Source organism: Pieris brassicae, chromosome 3 (genome assembly GCF_905147105.1).
Source record: "Pieris brassicae chromosome 3, ilPieBrab1.1, whole genome shotgun sequence".
NCBI classification, from domain to species: domain Eukaryota; kingdom Metazoa; phylum Arthropoda; class Insecta; order Lepidoptera; family Pieridae; genus Pieris; species Pieris brassicae.
In genome coordinates, this window is record NC_059667.1 from 10151604 (window position 1) to 10173189 (window position 21586).

Below are 21586 nucleotides of genomic sequence, written 5' to 3' on the forward strand. Positions count from 1 at the left end.
GACCCATTACGGACTCCGCTATACTCATAACGATGATTATCATGCATGCCGTCTCCGCTTTGGTGGAAGTACATGTATGAAAATGGGGAAGAATACTGACTTTTTATCCCAACAGAGGGCGTAAAGTCGAGTGGGCCTATATGATCTGTCAAAGCTGTCAAACTCCATACATTTTTATGTTTACGTTAGCGTTTTTTCTAAACTTTGTCTAAAATGACGTTATGTGCTGCCTTTGGTTGCAAAAATAAAGGAACTCATGCATTCCCGAAAGATACTAAACGAAGAAAACGATCGTTACGAGTATAGCGGAGTATATAATGGGTCCGTTCCGCTCGCAGTGGAAGGCGGGCGGGCTGTATGCGTTAAAATATATCGACAATGTGGCTATGTTGTGGATATATATATTTGAATTTGGAACCTTACTTGTCAGTCGTATCTTTTGTATTTTGTTATTGAGTGGATTGTAGGTTATATTTTTTTATAATAATTAAGGTTTTATATCAATGAATTTTAATTTTTTTACAGTCATTGGTTTCAAGATTAATTAGTCCATAATGGCTAGAAGTAAAGTGTGAGTAAAATAGCATTTCTCAACACTTATTTTTATTATTACACGATATAAAACTTATTAGTGTATCATTTTTATCAGCAATTTCGGCGCATATAATCGGCGCAGATATGTTTCGTTTCACTGCTTCAACTAGTTCACATTTACGCTAAGAATCATCATAATCATCATTTGCACGGAGCTATTACTTTATATCAGTAATTGGCTTCTTTGGGCGGTTTTTTCATACGTACTAAGTAATAACATTAATCATAATAATTGATAAGTTATTTTGAATATTTCTTGACGTTCTGTGAACTCACTGAAGTAAGCAGGGTGTTTAATTGTGATTTGAGACAGCTGGATTTCGTTTTGAGCTCGTCGGGTATGAGAGACGGGGTGTGTTTTTGAAGCGGACGGTTCATTGGTACCGCTGGATTCATACCACCCACCGTTGTTCGTGGAGGCTCAACTCTCATTAGACCGCATCACACTGTCTGCACAGCCCAAAAGGAAGCATACCGTAAGTGAAAATAAACCAAAATGGAATTTTTATAAAGCTAATTTTCATACTTTATATTCCTTGATAGCAATAGCCGATTGGAGTGCTGTTTTTGATACGCGTGACCCAGACGGGACCTTAAATGCTTTTTTATAGTACTTTTAATGAAATCATTAATAACTGTGTTCCTAAAAACGATTAAAGCCTAGTAGATATAGTAATACTACTAGTACTAAATCTCGAAACGCATACCGTGTTTTTTTTGCTTGTAGGGCACGCATTAAATTGAATATTAAGCTTGCGATTCAATGTTATGAAGAGAGGATACAGAATATATAATTGACGATCCTAAGTCTTTTTGGCATTATACAAGGGCACGGAATAGTAATTGTGCACATCAAAATTCTGTTTTAAAAAATGGTGAATTAGTATCAGATACGGAATATGCGGCTGATTTTACGGATTACAGACTATGCCAATGCGATAATGGCGAGAAACATTAAATAATTAAAATATAATAAAATACGTTTATAATATTAAACACATAATTTACACAATATCGCTTCTGTGAATTCACTCTGCGATAATATATATATATGCAAATAGCATTTAGGATATTCAAAACCATTATCATGTTACTCAAACAATAGATTAGTCATTCATCATCAATATCATCTGTCTAAATACATCTCGCTGCAGGGAAGGATAATCACATGTGAGAGAAATTATTGAACTGAATCTTCTTTAGGCGCATGGGGGTAAAAAATTTACGTACCCGTAAAAACGCTGAGGTGCAGCGTTTTTGTCGAAGAAAAGGGAGAGAGCGATCGAGACCGACTGAGATAGAGTGAGAAAGGGAGGTCGAGAAAAAATACACGATAGTGGTTGATGTATTCGTTTAGTAATTACATATTAGAACTTAAGATGGCAATTCTGTCGCATAACGTCTTGTGCTGTAAACAGTGTATATATAGATATATTAAAACTAAGAGTAATCACATACTGGTACATGATCACTTTTGGGACTTTTACCTTAGTAATAATTAGTTTCATTTCTGACATTTGTACTTTGTACACACGCACTTTTTACTTAATATTTGTCTAACCTCAGAGACTCTCTTCCTCCGAGGAAATCAATATCGTGTCGAAGAATTTGTAACAGTTTCATTACTGTTTCCTTGTTTGGAATTTCCTTCCTAACGGTATAGAATTCCTTTACTTTATTCCCAATCAACTGTAAATTTCCGTTTCCTCTTTTTACTCTTTTTAATGTGCCCACTTATTTTTGACACTATGTTCGTGTCCAATTTTAACATAACAATATAAAAAAATGATGAACATAATTAAATCAAAAGGAGGGCAGCATTTACTACAATGATAAACCATATAAAGATAAACACGTTACTGTTTGCCATTTACATAATATGTAATATTAAAATATTATTTAACATAAAACAACAATTATTAATCACTTTATTGTCAGATTCCACTACCAATGAATTTGCTTTGATGATTTTAAGTCCAGGCGATCTAATTGATTTCTTTTAAAGTGGAATTTTATTGTAAATGTTCAAACGGCATTTTATTCTTGGATACAAAAGTAGAGAACAATTTATCTCATAATAAATGTTGATACTGGTCTGTAATGTTACATATTTCATAAAAATCACAAAGTGAATCGCAGCACTGACCCAGCAATTTGCACTCCAATTAGTGAAGTTGGAGCATATAGTTATATCGCTTACCCAATCAGGAAAATATCAAACGAAGCTTTTTAATTATACTATCAGGTTCTAATTACTTTTCTTCTATAGATAAAACTATTTTATTGCTTTGATATCAGATACATTTAATAAATATCAGTAATATTTGATACTTGGAATTATTTTATACGTGTCAATTAAGGCGTATTATAAATTCTATGATAATAAAATTTCGTGATAAACATGCTGCAGATCATAAGGTAGCGGGTTGATATCTCTCGAAGTCGAAAACTAATGAAAATATTAAGAAAACACTTTTTAAACGGATTGAAGCTATGTATTATTATTATAAACTTATAATTATTTACATAATTTTAAATTAATAATTTTTCCGACGTTTCGCGTGCTTTACAGCGTGCGTGGTCACGTTGGTCCGTTTAAAAAGTGTTTTTTAATGTTTAAAAGCTATGTTAACAAAAGACAATACTATAATGAAAACATCATTAACATGCCTCGTACGAACAAGAAATATTTGCGTAACTCAATTTTTTTGGGTTTTATCGAACTATGACACTAATTATGAAGATGTTTATATTTTCCCTTTCCAAAGAGGATGTGAAGAAATATTTGAATAAGCGGGAAGACCTTGTTTAGCAGTAACATGTTAGTTTTTTCTTTATAATATCATTAGGTGTTTGTTTATGGTATAATTTCAGTTTTTTTTTGTCTAATAATGTACTTATATTTTGTTTATCAATGGATTTTTTCTATAGAACGGGGAGCAAATGCGCAGGAGGCTCATCTGAGTGTAAGTGTTACCCCTGCCCTCTGGCATAGACACTCTCAATGCCAGAGGGCTCGTGAGTGAGTCACCGAAAATTTATTTTATTTCGTAATCCTACAGCTAACAAAAATTATATTCAATAACAAACAATTACACTAAAAATATAGCCAGAGATGGAATACATTACACAATACATATTTAACTACAAAAAGATTCAAAAATTTACAAAAGGAAACAAACAGTACAAATTATTCAATACATTTAACTAAGTGGTACCAAATTTGACTGTGTTGTGATGGTGTAAAAGTGAGGGTAAGTACGTGAATGTGTGTATGTGGAGTATGTTCATGATGCAGGTGATTTGTAATCTGATATGAAACGTAATCTGTTTTGGCTTTGTGTATCATCAACGTGTTGCAATTTTTAATATGGATATATGTAAGCTGTAAGATTACCATTCCACCATTAATAATATATCTTCACGCCGTATTAAAGTGGCAATGAAGCTGTTGCTTCTATGTAAGACGTTGTAGTGACGATAGGTGGTATGGCGGACGAAAAAGGTTGTGAAATGTCGGGATTTTCAACAAATTCACTTCTCTGAAATGCCCGGCTATCCTTGATCTTTAACCTGCAAGTAAACGGATACAAATTGTCAGCATCGTAATTTAAAGTATGCCATTAAAGTTTCCTAACGGAAGCTTTAAAAACAATTAACAGTGGAGAATACCATAGCTCTTTTGAAACCACTGGCCGTATTTGGGGCTGCTGGAAACATCCGAAAGAAGAACAAAAGACGATCGAGTAGGCCCCACGTATTGGAAAGACCAGCCAGTCGAGTGGACAGCATCTCGGTAATAGAACTGTTGTATCCTTCATTACGCGGTCTATTGAGTCCAAGCTGTAGCCCCACAGGATAGTCTTTTCTCGTACTTCTTCTGTGTTTGTACATTTTTGTTTCTAAAATGTAAAATACAGCTTCTAAGTAAAGTTTCATACCTGATTGCTCTGACTGGGTTATGATATAAATATACAAAAGTTTATTCTATAATTGGCTCGAATTCTATATAATACATAAGTTAGTAGCGTATAGTATATCTAGCTACCTAGGTTTATATCTAGGAGTAATTTCTAAGGTTTTACGGCGCATAGATTGCCATTTTACGTATAATTTCTACGGTTTTGAAGTCTTTTTTCCAATCTAATTTGTATCATGTGTCTTTCTTCATTAGAACTTTATACAGCATAATATATGCCATCGATGCATATATGCATTCTATAACCCATTTAGTCCTCACTCGTCACATACAAAAAATAAACTACTCAAGTAATGACAGTTATACTTTAATATAATAAATTAAAATGCGTTTATACGTTATAAACAATTCCTTAGAATGTGTAAGATTTCGAAACGTTTTTAAAGAAAAAAATACTTTTGTCAGGGTCCTCAGCTGACCTAGTTCCCATAACAAACTTGATAATAATTTCCATAATATATTTACATAATATATTTATATTTTTAAATAATTTTTTTAACTGTTTACAACACGAATGAGTGCATGAGTGAGTGTGTAAGTCAATGTGGTTTGGAAACTATGATTTAAAGATTTAAGAAGACTTAGAGAGGATAGCAAAAGGTATTCTGTAGATTTTGTGAACGTGGCTTAGTTATATAATATTTTTGTACAAATTAGGCAACGTATGGGTTGAAAATAAATTAATAAATAAATGTTATTAATGTGTGTACTACAAACCAATAATTATATTTCCATTTTTTATTTGGAAAATCTTTGAATCTATCACACAATTTTTAATGCGTAGAAATTTGTTTGTAACACTTAAAATATAAAAAAAAACTAACGCGCTACAAACAATTATAAAATTGTATGAATATAATAACCATCTCATAACAGATAACGAGCTCCACTTACTTGAAACTTACTGACGGTCTGCCAAGATTCAGTAAATTGCAGCGTTCCATATATACCATCATTTAAATATATCATGTTTATGTATTCGTTATCCTTTTTAATCTAAAAATATCAAATGTTAATTAAAATAGATTATTGAAGGAGTACGTTTATTTGCGACATTTTATATTGTTGTTTCGAATATTTTTCCTTACAAAATGAGTCTACAGAGCTAAACACAAAGACAAAACAAACCAGTGCCACTAGAACCTTTTTATTAGGTCTGGGCCTCAGATATTTTGTATCTGTTTCGTGATCAATCTAATAACACACGCCGTCGACTTTTTAGAGTCTAAGTCAAGCCGGTTTTCTCACGATGTTTTCCTTCACTGTTCTAGTAAAAGTTAAGTGCCCACATAGACAGAAACACCATTGGTGCGCAGATGGGGATCGAACCTCAAGGGTGAGAGTCGCACGCTGAAGCCACTATGGCAACACTGCTCAATGCTAAGCAGAAATCGTATGAATTTTAATCTGTGAAACATTTAAACTAATAATGCTATTTACTGGTGTTAAAGACGTTGTTAAGTTTCGTCGACGTCCTTTAAACTCAAATTATTATTTCATTTGACTTTATTACAAATGCTTTAAATACACTTACTTATATTTGTACGTCTTTACACATATTTGTATATTGTATTATAAGGTACTTTAAGTACTTAAGACTAAATACTTAAGAACTTTAAGTATTAATATATGTCAAAATTCATAATTTAGTTTATTTTTGAACAATGGATGGCGTTGTTCCTCTTTGGTTAATAATAAAAACCTTTAAATTAGTGTGTGACCCCCGTGCTACGAAAATCTTGAGTCCAAAAAACTTTATACAATTTACTTGTGTGTACGTCTTCATTTATGTAAGTCTTATTTCATAAAAGGAAAAAATGTAATAGTCTTACTCTCTTAACAGTATTAATACTGCAATATAAAGTCATAGAGGAATCGCAGACATATCTTCCTGGCTCCGCAATTATTTTTACGTTTTTGTCGGGGAAAAACTCTTCTAACGATGTGTTGATTAACTGGGATACCTAAGAAACAATTGCGTGCTTTTAGTTAATTGTAAATATTGCTCTTTAGAAGACACCTGCTGATGCCAGGTTCAATGTCCAATAGCCATCGTTACATTTTTGAAAGCAATTTCTATATAATCTTTTTAATATATAGGATCCCTACGTGCCTATCAGGCACGCGATCAGGTAAATCTGTGGCCGAGAAGCAGGGATGTTTCAAAATCTCCCCTCTCCTAAATAGGGACTTTATTTACATAAAAGTCTGCCGCTGGGCCTGGTCTGATGCTGCTTAAAATCTGTGAATTCGGGTTAAAATAGCGGTATCAAGATACTATCTTTGCATGAATGAAATTGCGGTTATGACCGCCAATCAGAGGTTTTTATGTTTTTCTATGTAAGCAAGTTATACGCTAAACCTAGACAAGTTATATTTTATATACGTCAGCATAATTGAATAAATTAATATGTTTACCTTATCAATATCGGTTGTTTTTTCACTCAGAAATCCTCCGCCTATATCGACAATTTTCATTTCTCTGCCCTGTCTCGCTTCATAATCGAACAACGACCTGGCGTGCCGTATACCAGTTGCATGGCTGTCTGTTGAATTGCAGATGCTACCCACATGAAATGCGACACCCACAACCTATTATAAAAATAATTTGTCTGTTTGTATTTACATTGTATTTTGACGGATGCTTGGCTGACCCATGCGAATTCTTCAATACGAAAGAGTTGACTGTGAGGAGTTAGTGTGTTCATGTTATTTTCACAGATTTATTTCCATTTGTATAACATATTTTTATATGTGTATTGTTACACATGTTACAATGTGTAATGTTTGAGAGCAAAAATAAAATAACCCAATACATTCGAATAAGGTGCCTTCGTGCCTGACACAGGCTGGCAAGGTTTCCTCAAAACCTACGTACAAGTTTTAATTGGGCGCATTGATTGAAAATCAAGTGTACTTCGGGGCTAGAACGCCCCGGTAAGGCTATTCAAGTATATCTCGTAGAGCCTATGGACCATGTATTAACTTCATTCAATATCATACATTCCAATAGGAACTCATTTCACTATGATCCAATTGAAATCAATATATTTAGATAGAATACTACTAATTGATATCATCAAATTGTTCTATTCTTTTACTCCTTCAAGCAAAGCCATGTGAAAACTCTACAATAAGTGTCGGTTACATGAACGGATTATTGTAAGTAAATAGATTTAAGGAATTAAATTATATTTCAATTTTGAATTAATTGTGAAGGTTTAGTATTTCTTCAACCTAAAGGAAGATGATTTTGTTTTTTATAAAACGGGGTCTGGCAGGAGAAATACCTGATGTTAAATGATACCGCCTCCCATAGACACATTGCAAACTGCCTTAAAAAAACTCAATTGTGGAACGGCAGCTGTCGAGCTGATACGGGTTGAATTTCAAATTCTGCCTCGACGTGCGATGATGAAACTCAGCCGCAGGTATTCATCCTAACAATTGCTCTGAACATTTTTTGTGGTGAATGCGGTAGAAGATACAGAGAGACTCCACATCTCTACGCGACGGCAAGGGATCAAACCGCTCGATAGTCGTCATCGATTCGAATTGCTCTTCGTTAAATATGGTCAAGTGGATGGAGCTGAAGCTCCCGCACAGAGCTGAGAACTGAACTGCACGTGGTGAGTAAATCTTTTTCCAACGCCCATGAAGAAGTTTCACTTAAAAAAGCATCACGTGACGCGAAACACGCGTGAGTGCATGAGTGTGTGGATGCATATGAGTGAATGAATGTGTAGTAAGCGAGTCCTTAAAACGTTTTTGTAGGTTGTGGACGGGACTGGTCAACCAATTTAATTTATTGTAGATGTAGTCTGCCTGAATTTGGCTTAACAATTCTTGTCTGTCTGACAGACGACAACTTCCTATAATTTTTAGATATAGGCTCACCTGTAGTAGGGTCCTATGTTACTGAATGTACATAAAATATAGAGTATATTTTAAATATACCTTTATTTTTAGTTCGGCGGCTTCATTCAATAGTGGGATGGCTTCAGTTTCAAAATCACAACCAAATTTTTCGCCCAATCTGTAAACACTTTCACTGTCCACTCTTATTCTGATTAGGGTCCTGAAAATTGTACACAAATACTTGTTTGTACGAAATTGTAAACACAAAAATATGTATGTCCTGCCCTATGACGAGCACTTGTTTAACACGACTGTGTAAAAAGCTAACAGTCAAGAGAGAAGATTTAGGAATTTAAGAAAAAAATATAAAAACATGACGTATGTACTTATGTACACGGTTTAGAAATTATACTGTGGCGAAGCAAGATAAAAACCATTATAAATATTTTATCTTTCGCCTAGTTCTAAGTTTGTAGAAAAAAACTACACTAACGATAGAAAATAGGTATTTAATACATTGAAAGGTTTATTACAACGCAGTATCTAGTTAAATAATGTTTATTTAAATATCACAAAAAAATTCTACCTTTTTAAGGAAATGGAGATTTCTTACTTTAAAATGCTGACTATGCTAACTTCAGGGTGTCGGTTTATTGTGACGATGTGCGCGCGCATCATAAAAAAATACTTTCATCATTTTTTCCCTAACGTGCCAAAAGCAGTATAACTTCAAAAATTATAAAATAAATTTAGTCAAAAGGTGCAGGCCCCTGCATAATGTAGTCATAAACGTTACAAGACGTAAAGAACTCTATAAAGATTGCCCGATAAAGTGGCAATACTTGCAAGTATATTTTTTTTATTTTTTATGAAGGAGGTAAAAATGCACAACTGCAGGCCCGCGAGCGCATGCAGTCGCTATCGCGGGACTGTGGGGATGGTTAACTCTTATCCCTCTGCTAATCAGAGGGGAGAAACCCGACCCACTAAAATTTCCTCCCGAGCCCTCCATATCGCCTGCTATGCCGGACACATTCATTCTGAATGAATGACGTCTGGCACCGCATTGAGTCCCCCGGGGGTCGCACTAGGCATTCAACCCAGGGAACTCAGGCGAATATGACTGCATACGGGCTCAGCGACGGCACAGGGGGATACTGTTGGGCAAACGCTCCTCGCGTCTTGCCCCCGCACCCCCGCCTCACCGCCGCCGAGCACAACCCCTTCGGCCATCGCCACGCACCTCCCGCTGACGCTCGGCAGCCTCCTTCTGCAGCAGGACATGCTCACAGAAGAAGGCCACCGCACGCCATGCCTCTTGGCTACCAAGCATTGCTGCAACAACGCTCGGTAGCGAGAGGTCCGTCCCGACGACCGACACTAGGTCATGGCGTTGCCTCGACCAAGTGGCACAATCGGCCAGGGTGTGCTCCGCCGTGTCCTCTGGGGCACCACAATGGTGGCAGATGGGAAGGGTTTCCCGCCTCGCCACCCTGTGCAGATACCGCCCAAAGCACCCATGCCCAGACAGTATCTGCGCCATCCGAAAGGACACGGCTCCACTCGGGCGATTCACCCATTCCCGTAGGCATGGGCGAATCGCCTCCACGGTGCGTACTCCCGCCCTAGGCATAGCCAGATCATGGACCCATCTATTAAAGGTGGCCTCCCTGGCTTGCCTCCTTGCCGGTCCGACCAGTTCAGCCCATCGGCCACCTGCCCTAGTCTCACACTTGAGACGATACAGGTCGCCTAGGGCCAACGCCTCTAACTCCCAGGGGGGAGTCCCCGCCAACAGGCACGCCGCCTCGAACGAGACGGTCCGGTAGCATCGAGCCGCCCGAACCGCCATCACTCGCTGTGGCCTCCTGAGTAGGGTGCGGTTCCTCGCCCTCAGCCTATCATCCCATACAGGGGCCCCATACAATGCCATACTGCGTATGATTCCGCAGTACAGCCTCCGCACACTCTGCTTAGGGCCCCCAATATTCGGCAATAGCCTTGCAAGCGCCCCCGCCGCCCCTACAACCTTCCCCCCGAGAGCTTCAAAGTGGGCCTCGAAGTTCCAGCGGCCATCCAAGACGAGACCAAGGTACTTCATCTTGGACGCCACCGGAACCCCCACTCCTTCCACCATCAAGACCACCCCAGGAGGTGGACCATTCCTAGGGCCATGGAACAATAGGGCGTCCGTTTTTTCAAGAGACACCCTAAGGCCCAGGGCCCTTATCCGTCTCACAACAAGGGACGTGCCGACCGTTGCGAGTCGAGCCACCTCCCCATAACTTGCCCCGTTGGCCACTACGAGGGTGTCGTCTGCATAGCAGAAGACGCGCAATCCCGGAAGAAGCACGCCCCTCAACACCCAATCGTAGGCCATGTCCCACAGAAGCAGCCCAAGGACTGAGCCTTGAGGAACCCCACACCGCACAGGGTGGTAGGAGATCGTGCCCTCCATGTTGGAGTACACGATCCATCTTTCCGCAAAAAAGTCCCCCACTATTTGGCGCAGATACAGTGGGACCTCGAAAAACTCAAGTGCCTCTCTGACCACACCAAAAGGGAGACTATTGAAGGCATTCGCAATATCTAACGATACTGCCAATCAGAGTCAGAGTGTCAGAGACTTCCGGAGCCATCTCTCCGGCCGCTTCCACTACAGTCGCCGCCATACACGGAGGGACAATGTCGGGAGGCAAAGGAAACAGGTCCGCCACCACTCTGTCCAGAAAGGCCGGCTCCAGGCTCTCCACAAGAGGCATTTCCGCACCTTTCAGCCTTTTACGAGCTGATCGGTAGGGGCGCCCCCACGGATCATCATCCAGTCCCCGGAGTACCTCCTGATGGGCCCTTTCCTTTGCCTCACAGATAGCGCCCCGGAGAGCCCTCTTGCGATCATTATAGATAGAGCGAAGGCCCTCCGTGACATCGGGACCATCTCTCCTCCTCCTCTGACTCCTGTAGTAGGCCCTTCTGGCCTCGCTACATGCGCCACGGAGAGTGCCAATCTCCGACGTCCACCAGTAGACCGCTCTCCTCCCCTTCGGCGGCCTCCATTTGGGCATTGCCGCATTCGACACCCTTCGGAGACTCAGACCCAGTTCGCCAGCTCCTTCATCCACATCCACAACACTAGTGGGCGCACACCATCCCTCTATAATGGCCATCTCCTCCGCAATCTGGCGGTCCAGTCGACATACCGACCAGCGGGGGAAGCTCTTCCGACTCTGGGGAGTCTGGCCCCGCACTCCCCACCTCATCGAAGTAGAGACCCACAACCGGATATATCGGTGATCCGATAGGGTCTCCACTTCGTCCAGAACGCTCCACGCCGTCGTAACTCGGGCCGCCGCCGCAGAAGCAAGGGTCACATCGACCCTTGAACTGCCCTGCGGGCGGACGCAGGTGGGCTCCGTTCCCTCATTTAGGAAAACGAGGCCCAACTCCGCCGCCCACTCCTCCAGAACCGGGCCCCTCCGACCCTGTCACCCCAAGTGGGAGACCTCGCATTTAGGTCTCCCATGAGGATAAGGGGGCGCGGAAGTGCCCTCTGTACGGCCAAGCCCATGGCGTCAAGGAAATCCTCGAAATGGCTTAGACGCTGATTGGGGGAAAAATACGCTCCAACAAGCGTCCAGTCCCCCCAATCAGCAAGAACAAACCCGGAACCTCTCTCTCTTAGAGAGAGAGGAGGTCCATGCGGCTGAGCAATCACAGCCGCATCACCTCGAAGGTCCCCCACCCACGAGTTCTGCCGCGACACATAATAAGGCTCAGTGACGACGGCAGCCATCACACCCCACTCCGCCATCGACTGCAGGAACAAGTCCTGAGCCGCAGCGGAGCGTCTTAAATTCCCTTGTAAGAGGCTAGTGTCGCTGTCAACCATTTTATTTGTTTGACAGCTCCAGACCAACCTCCATGGGAGTGTTCCTTACCACCGTGCTGGACGCTTTAAGGGCATACGGGGCCCTCCTGAGCCTTGGAGGGTTGCAGGCCCTACCTGCCATTTTGTGGTCCGCCGGCTTTCCGGCCTCTGAACAAACCACACAATGCAACTCTTTTGAGCTGCATTCATTGGCCTTATGGCCCGCAGTACCACATCGGTGGCAAACCTCCACCAGGTCCACCACTGAGTCACATGTCGCACGTACGTGACCCAGCTTTTGGCACTTATAGCACCTCAATGGACGGTCCTCCCGGATTTCCACCCGGCAGGAACTCCACCCAATGAGGAGCCTCCCGTTCTTTACCTTATTGGCGGAGGCAACCAGGCATAGGAGGAACATCTCCCCCATTCCCTGCTCCCCACGCCGCAATATCCTCCCTGGTTTAATGGCGGTCACTGGGCACCCCCCCATGGCAGCCACCGCCTCTATCACGTCCCTCTCAGTGACACTGTCATCAAGGTCTCTGATGCGGAGGTCCGCACACTTGACGGGCCTCCCCACCAAGGCCTCCTCCGACAGCACCACTCTCAATCTTTCCGCTAGGCGGTTGGCTTTCTCCTCCCTGCCTTCTCCAGGCACCTCCAGCATCCGAGCTCCGGTCGCTGTCACCCGGATACCAACACGCTCTATGCCCAAGTCAGGCAGACTGATAGCCTGCCTGGCCTTGGATAAAGCAGCGGCGTAGGTGACTCCCCGCTCCACCGCCCCCTGCAGCAGTGTGATAACCACTGCAGCAGTTGTCGGCGGAGCAAAGGAAGACCGCACCCCAACAGACTTCTGCGCAACCACCGACTGCCTCGCCAGAGGACCTATACCACCCTGAGCAGTAAGAGCGGGTACAGCGGGAAGACTTTCCGGCTTCTTCCCCTTACTCTTCTTTTTCTTTTTCCCGGCCACTGTCGCCCAGCTTCCACCCACTGGAGGCTTCTCTAAAGAGACCCCTCCAGCCGATTTCTCCATAGCCGGAATATTTCTTCCGGGGCCCTTGGGCCCCGAGACGTTTGAGACCCCGTGGGCCTCGACCCCTGCGAGACCCTCAGGGGCTCTTCTGCCCCGGGGCCCCGACTGATCTGAAGCCACCTGAGCCCCCTGGGGGCCGCGGGCTGATGCCAGCGGGGGACGCATCACAGGCTCAGGGAGGAGCCTGTCCCCGATCCCCGCTATCTTGGCATCGAGCATGCCACCCACAGCCCTCATCAGCTCCCCCATCAGGCTCTCCCTCACCCCGTCTAAAAGGCCCTCCGTCAATTGACGGAGGGCATCCGGTGTGAAGGAGCTCTCCGCCGGGTTGGGAACAGGGTTTTCCTTCGACTGCGCAAAGTGCGCAGTGCGCTCATTGAATTACTTGCAAGTATATAAAACATATTGGAACTGGCGTTAACATGCTTTCGATTGAGCAAATATTAAGAAATACGCGATAAGTATCTATTCAATCACACTTTAATAATTGTCCGATAAGAATTAAAAATTAGAAAAAGGCAATGTTTTGAGTGCAAAATTAAAATATTATAATTATTTTGAACTGCACAACTGACATTATACAACAAAGAGTGATAGTATGGTTATTTATATAAACTGTGTACGTGTACTAGTGTACACACGTAAGAAGTGATACTTCTTTATGACCTTATTTTTCTAAAAATTATTTACTATATGCAACTTTACAGAAATTGGTTAAATAAATTTAAATTAGTTAAAGTTTTACAAAAGGCTTTTATTATCATAGACATGAATACAAATAATAAAATTATTTCATTTTACCTTATTACTTCTAAGATTATTACAGAATTTCTTTAATTGTAATAAAAGTATGTAAAGTATCATTGTTATCTTTATTATATTTTTTTTTATTAATGGCTTCAAATCTCTACGAATCAACCATGGTAGGGACAGGAAAAAGATGGTGCGGAACCGAAAAAGTGACGGTATTTTTTTTTCCAACGCCGATAAAGAAGTTTCACTTCAAAAAATATTATATAAACAAAACAAATATTATGACACATATCAGCGCATGCTATAGCATAGCAATTTTATCCAATATATCATACTTTTAAATTAATAAACGATTAATTTAATTTAACCAATTTGACTTAGGTTACTTCAAGAAAAGAGCGTACTCGCGAACCCTCTGGAATTGAGATTGTCCATGGATGACGGACAATTAACATCAGGCGAACCTCCTGCCCGTTTCCTCCTGTTCTATAAAACCAATTACCTTGCATCCGGCCAATATTGCTTAATTCTTTTCAATTCAAAAGATGAATCAAATACAGTATGTGTAATCCCAGATTTCTTAGCATAAGCCATCCATTCAGGCATTTTGATTGGTGACGCAAATATAATGCTCCTATAACAAACAAACAATGACTAAACAAAACATTTTAAGTGTCGTTTATTTTAGATAATAAAAGCATTTAGGCCTATGTAGTAACTGTCTAAATCTCCAAAAGTTTTTGGGATTTTTTTAGGCTTTTGTCCAGAACTTAGTCATCCTTTTCTCTTGTCATTCACTCGAATATCTGTATATTTAATTCGCCATCAAGATACAAGAATTTTGGTTTCCAACATCATATTAATAGTTATATACACGAAGAAAAATCTTTGCTTTAAAAATATTATTAAAATCTCTCACTTTGGGTGAACGCCGAGCTTAAGAACTTTATAAATTTCTCCAGGAGTCGAACAGTCAAAACCCAATCCTAATGAGGCAGCTAGCTTTAGAATCGTTTCACTGTCATTTGATTTAATTGCTGAAATTCAAAATATTTGTTAAAATAGTATAATATAATAATGTAATTACTTATGAATCAATTATAGAATCTGCATCTAAATAAACGACGCTATAATCCATCTGAATGGCGGAAAGGGTCGGTCTTAGTATGAGTTGGACATACGGGAGTCATAGTTTACTCTAGATCTTAAGTCTGAATTAGATTTATTGCATCTTAATTGTCATTAAGAAACTGGAACGGCTTCAAATACCTGTCAACTTTGTTAAGCCGATGATCATCATCTAATAAGTAAAGACTTATAATTAATATCCGAGAAATTTGTCGATAAACATACATTCACTGAAGAAAATCATCATTGTTGCTTAATACTTATAAGAAATACAAATTCCAACCAATATAACATACAGGTAAAACTGAAAACCTCCTTTCTTTGTAGTTGATTAAAAATAACAATGCTGGTGTACGCTACGTCATCTCAGCAGTCACGTTTTCGTTCTTTAGATGCGAAAAACGCGATAAAAAGTCTTTCAAAAGGGAGGAATTAACAAAAGAACAATAAAAATGTTAAACAAAACCACAACAAATAATATAAAAAGTTAGTGAATCCTTCTAAAAACATAAAGTTCTATTTGAATGGTTGTTTACCAAGTTATACGTTTAAAAACACAAAGTTCTCTGTAGTTCAAACATTTTTGTGTAGGTATCAAATTTGTGCCTTTTTGTTGTCAAATTGGTCCAGTTTTAGTCTAACCCTGTCCGAGACTCCACGTAGCAGAGTTTCGACTTCAGATACAAGTTTGTTCCGGCACGCATCGACAACGGCCCGAAAAATACCTTCCCGGCCAGTGTAAAGCGTATCTCCAGTGCTGTCGTCTGCATAGCAATGTTGCTAAATTGCAACATATCATGTATATGCAGAATAAACAGGGTTGGGGATAGGACACATTGCTTCTGCACACCTATGTGCAATGTATACAAGGAGGTCACCAGCTGAGCCAGCATGGCGAAAGAATTTAAATTACTAATATACTATATACATACTATTTCGTGCTCAAAAATAGATAAACAGATATATAATATTCACAAACTTAAATACCATACAAGGCATTAACAGTACTTTTTTTTTCGTCAGCATTTCAGAGTTTCTATCTTTTGCCGTCTCCAGCCATCTTTCGACCACCGTATTTGTGTTTTCATCCGCCCACACAAGGCTGGCCTCTCGATGGCCTCTAGACAAATATGTTTTTACCATTGTGTAATTAGTTATATTGTAAATTCAAAATCTTATGATAGATCATGAAGAAATTTGCATAGCTTAGACGCAAAAATCGGTTTGTCATGGATACAAAAATCTGAGGTCACCACTGGTTATTATTAGTTATCATTCTAAGGTATTTCACAACTACCACCACAATACTACAACAGTATTTGTTTCTTTTACCGCATTTTAAGTCAATTGCAATTATTTACCAAATTTTAAGAGTAATTCACTCAGTTTTTTTATCCATTAATCGGAAACAGTTTACTAAGTACTATTTTAACTAACTTTATTCTGTAACTGTTTATACTGTGATGAAAAAAGCTGTACATTAGTTAAAACTCCTATTAACCTGATTTAGTTTTTATAAGGGGGTATACAAAAGTAAATAGGAGCTGTGTTTGTATACTGGCTTCAGCGTGCGACTTGATTCCCGGCTGTACACCAATTCACTTTCGGAAAAGGATAACATTTTGAGGGAACCAGCTTGCTTTAAACCCCTAAAGTCGACGACGTGTGTCAAGCACAGAAGGCTGTTCACCTACTTGCCTATTAGATAGACTATGATCATGAAACAGATATCTGAAGCCCAGATCTAAAAAGGTTGTAGTACAACTGATTATTTATTTATTTTTAAAAACTAAATCAGTTTAATAGCAGCTGAAAGATATTAAATTTATATATTTACCATAAAAGATAGCAACGCGTGGCAACATTTTTTTGAAATTTTCAATTCTTCGACGAATTTCATCTAAATCTTGAATAAAGAACGCTTCCTTTTGAAAACCACTTTCTATTATTGCTGTACCTATATCTTCAATTGTATGTTTATCTAATACATAAGTTTTAGACGTATATCTTGACTCCATTCTGAATATATAAACGGCACAAAACTATTGTTATTCAAAATTTACTTATGGCTTTACACAAAATAGTGAAATAAAATTTTAAAACCATGGAATTATATATGGACGGCTCACTCGGGAGTACAATACAAAATGAATAAGTAGCTAATTAACTTTGAAATATCCATTTGAAGGAATGTTATTCAAAAACAAAATGTATGGTGTACAAATAACAAGTGTAAAATTATGTTTTAAATGTGATATTTATGATCATTGAACCTTTATAAAAACATTATTTTTATGTACAGCAAAAAAATTCCGTCAGATAGTAAAACTTTTGTTATCATTAGCATATCAAGTGTTTTACTATTAGATTATATATTAACAAACAAATTAGAATTTTTAACATTAAAATACAGATACCGGCAAACTTCTTGAGCATTAGACAAGGGAGTGGGGGAAAGTTTGCGCGTCATACCAAGCGCGGGACGCAAACGTCTACTGATTTACCAATCACGCGATCGACACGTCACTCTCCTGCCGCCGCGCACCACCGCCCGCCGCCCTGCTAAACAGGGCTTCATACAAAATTCTCTAAATCCAATAATCAAACTGATATTCTCACTTTATAAAGTTGCTTAAATTTAGTTGCTTACGTATTTATCAGCAGTTATAGATCACTGCCGTGTAATGCTTTCGAGGGGGAGGTGGTTAAACTTTTAAAGGCAAGGTGCCTTTGTTGCCTGGGAGTGTATTTGGACCGTAAGTTTTGACAACAATTATAAATATCTTAACTGTTATTATTATGACATTTTAATGATTACTATGTGATTTGCAAGCGTATTTATATTATTATAATAATCATCAAAAATTAAAAATAGAATTATTACATTTTTATATATTTTATTTATTAATACTTCGTTGCATTACAATATAAAAAGTGAACATAATTAAATTAAAAGGAGGGCAACTGTTCGCCTTATCGCTTTCGATCTCTTCCACGCAACCACTGTGAGAAGAGAAAAATGATGAGAGATGTATTAAATTAGATACGGTAGGCAAGAAGTGTAAAAATACACATTACATATAGTTATTTTGACAAAATAAACAGGAACAAAAAAACTAAACCAAAAAAAGAATACATGAAAAATAAAAAGATAAATCCACAAAAAAGTTCCACTGACATCCATCCACAAAAATAAGATTCAAAGCAAAACATTACAGCAGAACATGAACTAAGTAGACAATACAACACACAATATATATATATATATCAGGACAACGACAAACATACTAGTAGATATTATAAAGAAGAAAGATACAAGGCTTCGGACAATAATAGTTGTTTTAACTTATTTTAAAATGTAGAGTAGGGCGATATTAATGGTGGTGGCATATATATTCTGCCACACATATATGCAAATTTGTCTTAAACGGTAGAATAGAAGTTACTTCTAGTAACTTCTGTTATCGTCAATTTTTATATAATTTTATTGCATATAGCTGATTGTGCGAGTTTATAATCAATTAATCTGTAAAAATTTCTTTGCAAATTAACAATTCATAATATATAACCAAAAAAATTGACAGTCAATTAAAACGTCATATCAGAACGATTACAGAACACATTCCATTTGCATATATCAAAACTAAAGTTCATAAAGAATTCTGTAATTACAAGTCTCATCCCTTGGGCGTCAACTACTTCCTATTACTTATGTTAATAGGAGTAACACGGTCTTCCCCTCTGGTGCTGTGAGATTTTCTATAGAACTTGGGTCATAAATCCACGCCCAACTGGATGCTTGTTTGCATAATACAAGACCAGTCAGCTCTGTTTCATTACTTTGACACGTAACATATGGCTATGAATTTGTAGGAATAACTGTTCAATACATCAGTATTTGGCTACTATATAAAAATGAATAAATATTTTGGAAACATTTTGATAACGGTGATTCACCTTGTAACTCTACTAATATTTTATTTAATATTGTCTTTTATTAACATAGCTTTTACACATTTAAATAAAACAATTTTTTACCGGATTCAAGCTATGTATTATTATAAACTTATAATTATTTTACAAAATTTTAAATTTCTCCCGACGTTTCGCGTGTAATATCGGTTCAGAAGTTTCAGAATTTATCCACCACAAAGAAAAGTCAAATCTCTTTTTGTAGAAGTTTAGCTTACTTAAAACTAACTAAACTGATTTTTAAACTATTTAAGTAAATAAGCAAATGTTTACTTAAATAGTTTAAAAATCTTAAACCAACGTTAACAGTTGGTCCAACCAAATTGTTTACTTTTTGCGAAACGCAAACAAATTTAAGTCAGACTTTCTAAATTGTTTCGTAATAACTCTTGCCAAGTTTAAATTTCTTGAAAGAGTTTTTAATATCCGCAGATTCTAGACTTACCTTTTGCTCCATCACTGAGGTTTTGCTTACAAAACATGCATTTGTAAATTCATTAAAAATCAAATATCAATTCTGGAAATTTAAACTTTGTATAAGTATTTTTTACTATATAAGTAACAATTTGCAGGTATATGCGTGGGTAATAAACACTTCTTCGGTAGAAGTGACCTTGAATATTTTACAACTAACCTAAGTGTTTATTTCATATGGTCGATGACCTCCTTGCAATCAGATTGCAGATACGAGGCTTTGAGAGGTAACACACGTTCATGAACACGTACAGAATCGTTAATGAAAGGGAATATGTACCTAAAGCATCTAAACGGGGATCTATTGATGTAGAAAGACAACGAAAAATACCTTTGTCTATCGTAGTCAGTGTGGAGTCAAAATAATCTTCTCTTGCCGGTACGGCACCGGCACTTCGTAAAGTTGCCAGATATTTTTTTTGTATATAATAGGAGGCAAACGGGCAGGAGGCTCACCTGATGCTAAATGATACCGCCGTCCATGGACATTCACATTACCAGAAGGCTCGCATGTGCGTAGTCCTTTAAAGAATTGGTAAGCTCTTTTCTTCAAGGAAATACTTCAGTGGGCAGCTGGTTCCACATACCGGTGGTGCGCGGCAAAAACTGCCTTAGAAAACGGTCAGTTGTGGAAGGAACGGACGTCGAGGAGTAACTTAGCTGCAGGTAAAACCGAACAACTTCTATGAACACTTTCCATGGTAAATGCGTTAGAAGATGCAGAGAGACCCCACATCTCTATGCAACGCCAAGGGATCAAGCCGCACAGAAAGTGACTGTACGTCGACGATTCGAATTGCTTTACGCTGGATACGGTCAAGCGGAAGAAGCTGGTACTGGGGAGCTCCCGCCTAGAGGTAAGAACAGTACTCCAAGTGGGGCCGAATTTGCACTTTCTAGAGTTGCAAGCGGTGACCCGGAGTGAAGTACCGTCTTGCCTTTCTGAGCACGCCAAGCTTTTTGGAGGATAATTCTGCCTTCCCTTCCAAATGACCACGAAACTGAACGTCATTCGATATTTCCACGCTCAGTATCCCGATGCTACCTGGGGCTTAAAGGTGAATATCTACAACGATAGGAGTAGCGACAAAGGGTGTTGATTTTTTGCGAATTGCGTGCTAACTTGTCTCTTTTTGAGGTTATATTGGACTAGATTTCGTCTAAGCTTACCAAAACCGGTTCAAATAACAATATACAATTCCTTAGTAAAATCACATTTATTATATTTAATAGATGTATGTTTTTTTTTAATAGTAAAAGTAAAAAACTTTAGGTTCTACAAAATAAATTTATCAAAATCCTCCTTTTTATGCTACTTTCACTTCCACTAACAAACTTTACTTTGACACAAATTTAATGAACATTAAACGACTGCAACACACCATACTTTTTAGTTAAAAAAATTACGCAACCAAATACACACGAGCATTAAATTTAACTGCAATCCCAGACGTAACCAGCATAAGACTAATAATATTCATCCACCTAAAATCAGAACCAAAAACCGTCGCAAAATATAAGTCTTTACAAAATCTTGCCTCCTGTGATACGGGAAATAGTAGTACTGGACCCATTTCGAATACGTCTGCTAAGTTTCTTGGTAGATTGACTTCGTAGGATCGCGACGATATATTTTACCATAGGTCTGAGGATTCACTCCTTCTTTGTATCCATACGAAATAGTGAAAATTCAATAAAATCATTCAATGTTATTCATAAAAGTATGCAATAATGTCATCAATGTAAACCGACTTTACATACAACCATGTTTTGTCTTATAAATTTCTAATACGTAACATTCAATAGACATTATTATGACAGCCCACGATAATTTGGAAAATTTTATGTCAATGTTCCGCACCCACTTTGCAAATTGCGTCTGTGACAAGCTATGTAGAGGAAAATTTAAATTTATTTA

General features: G+C 38.7%; 1 protein-coding gene across 1 annotated transcript; it reads right to left on the reverse strand.

Moving 5' to 3' along the window:
• Positions 1–3818: 3818 nt before the first annotated feature.
• LOC123707190 (ornithine decarboxylase 1-like) lies at positions 3819–17273 on the reverse strand. The gene is made up of 9 exons (XM_045657042.1): positions 17060–17273; positions 15014–15131; positions 14597–14728; positions 8531–8651; positions 6992–7165; positions 6406–6537; positions 5468–5569; positions 4267–4496; positions 3819–4167 (listed from the first exon to the last, which is right to left on the reverse strand). The coding sequence occupies exons 1-9, from the start codon at positions 17238–17240 to the stop codon at positions 4026–4028; spliced, it is 1332 nt and encodes a 443-aa protein (XP_045512998.1). The 5' UTR covers positions 17241–17273; the 3' UTR covers positions 3819–4025.
• Between the last annotated feature and the right edge of the window lie 4313 nt (positions 17274–21586).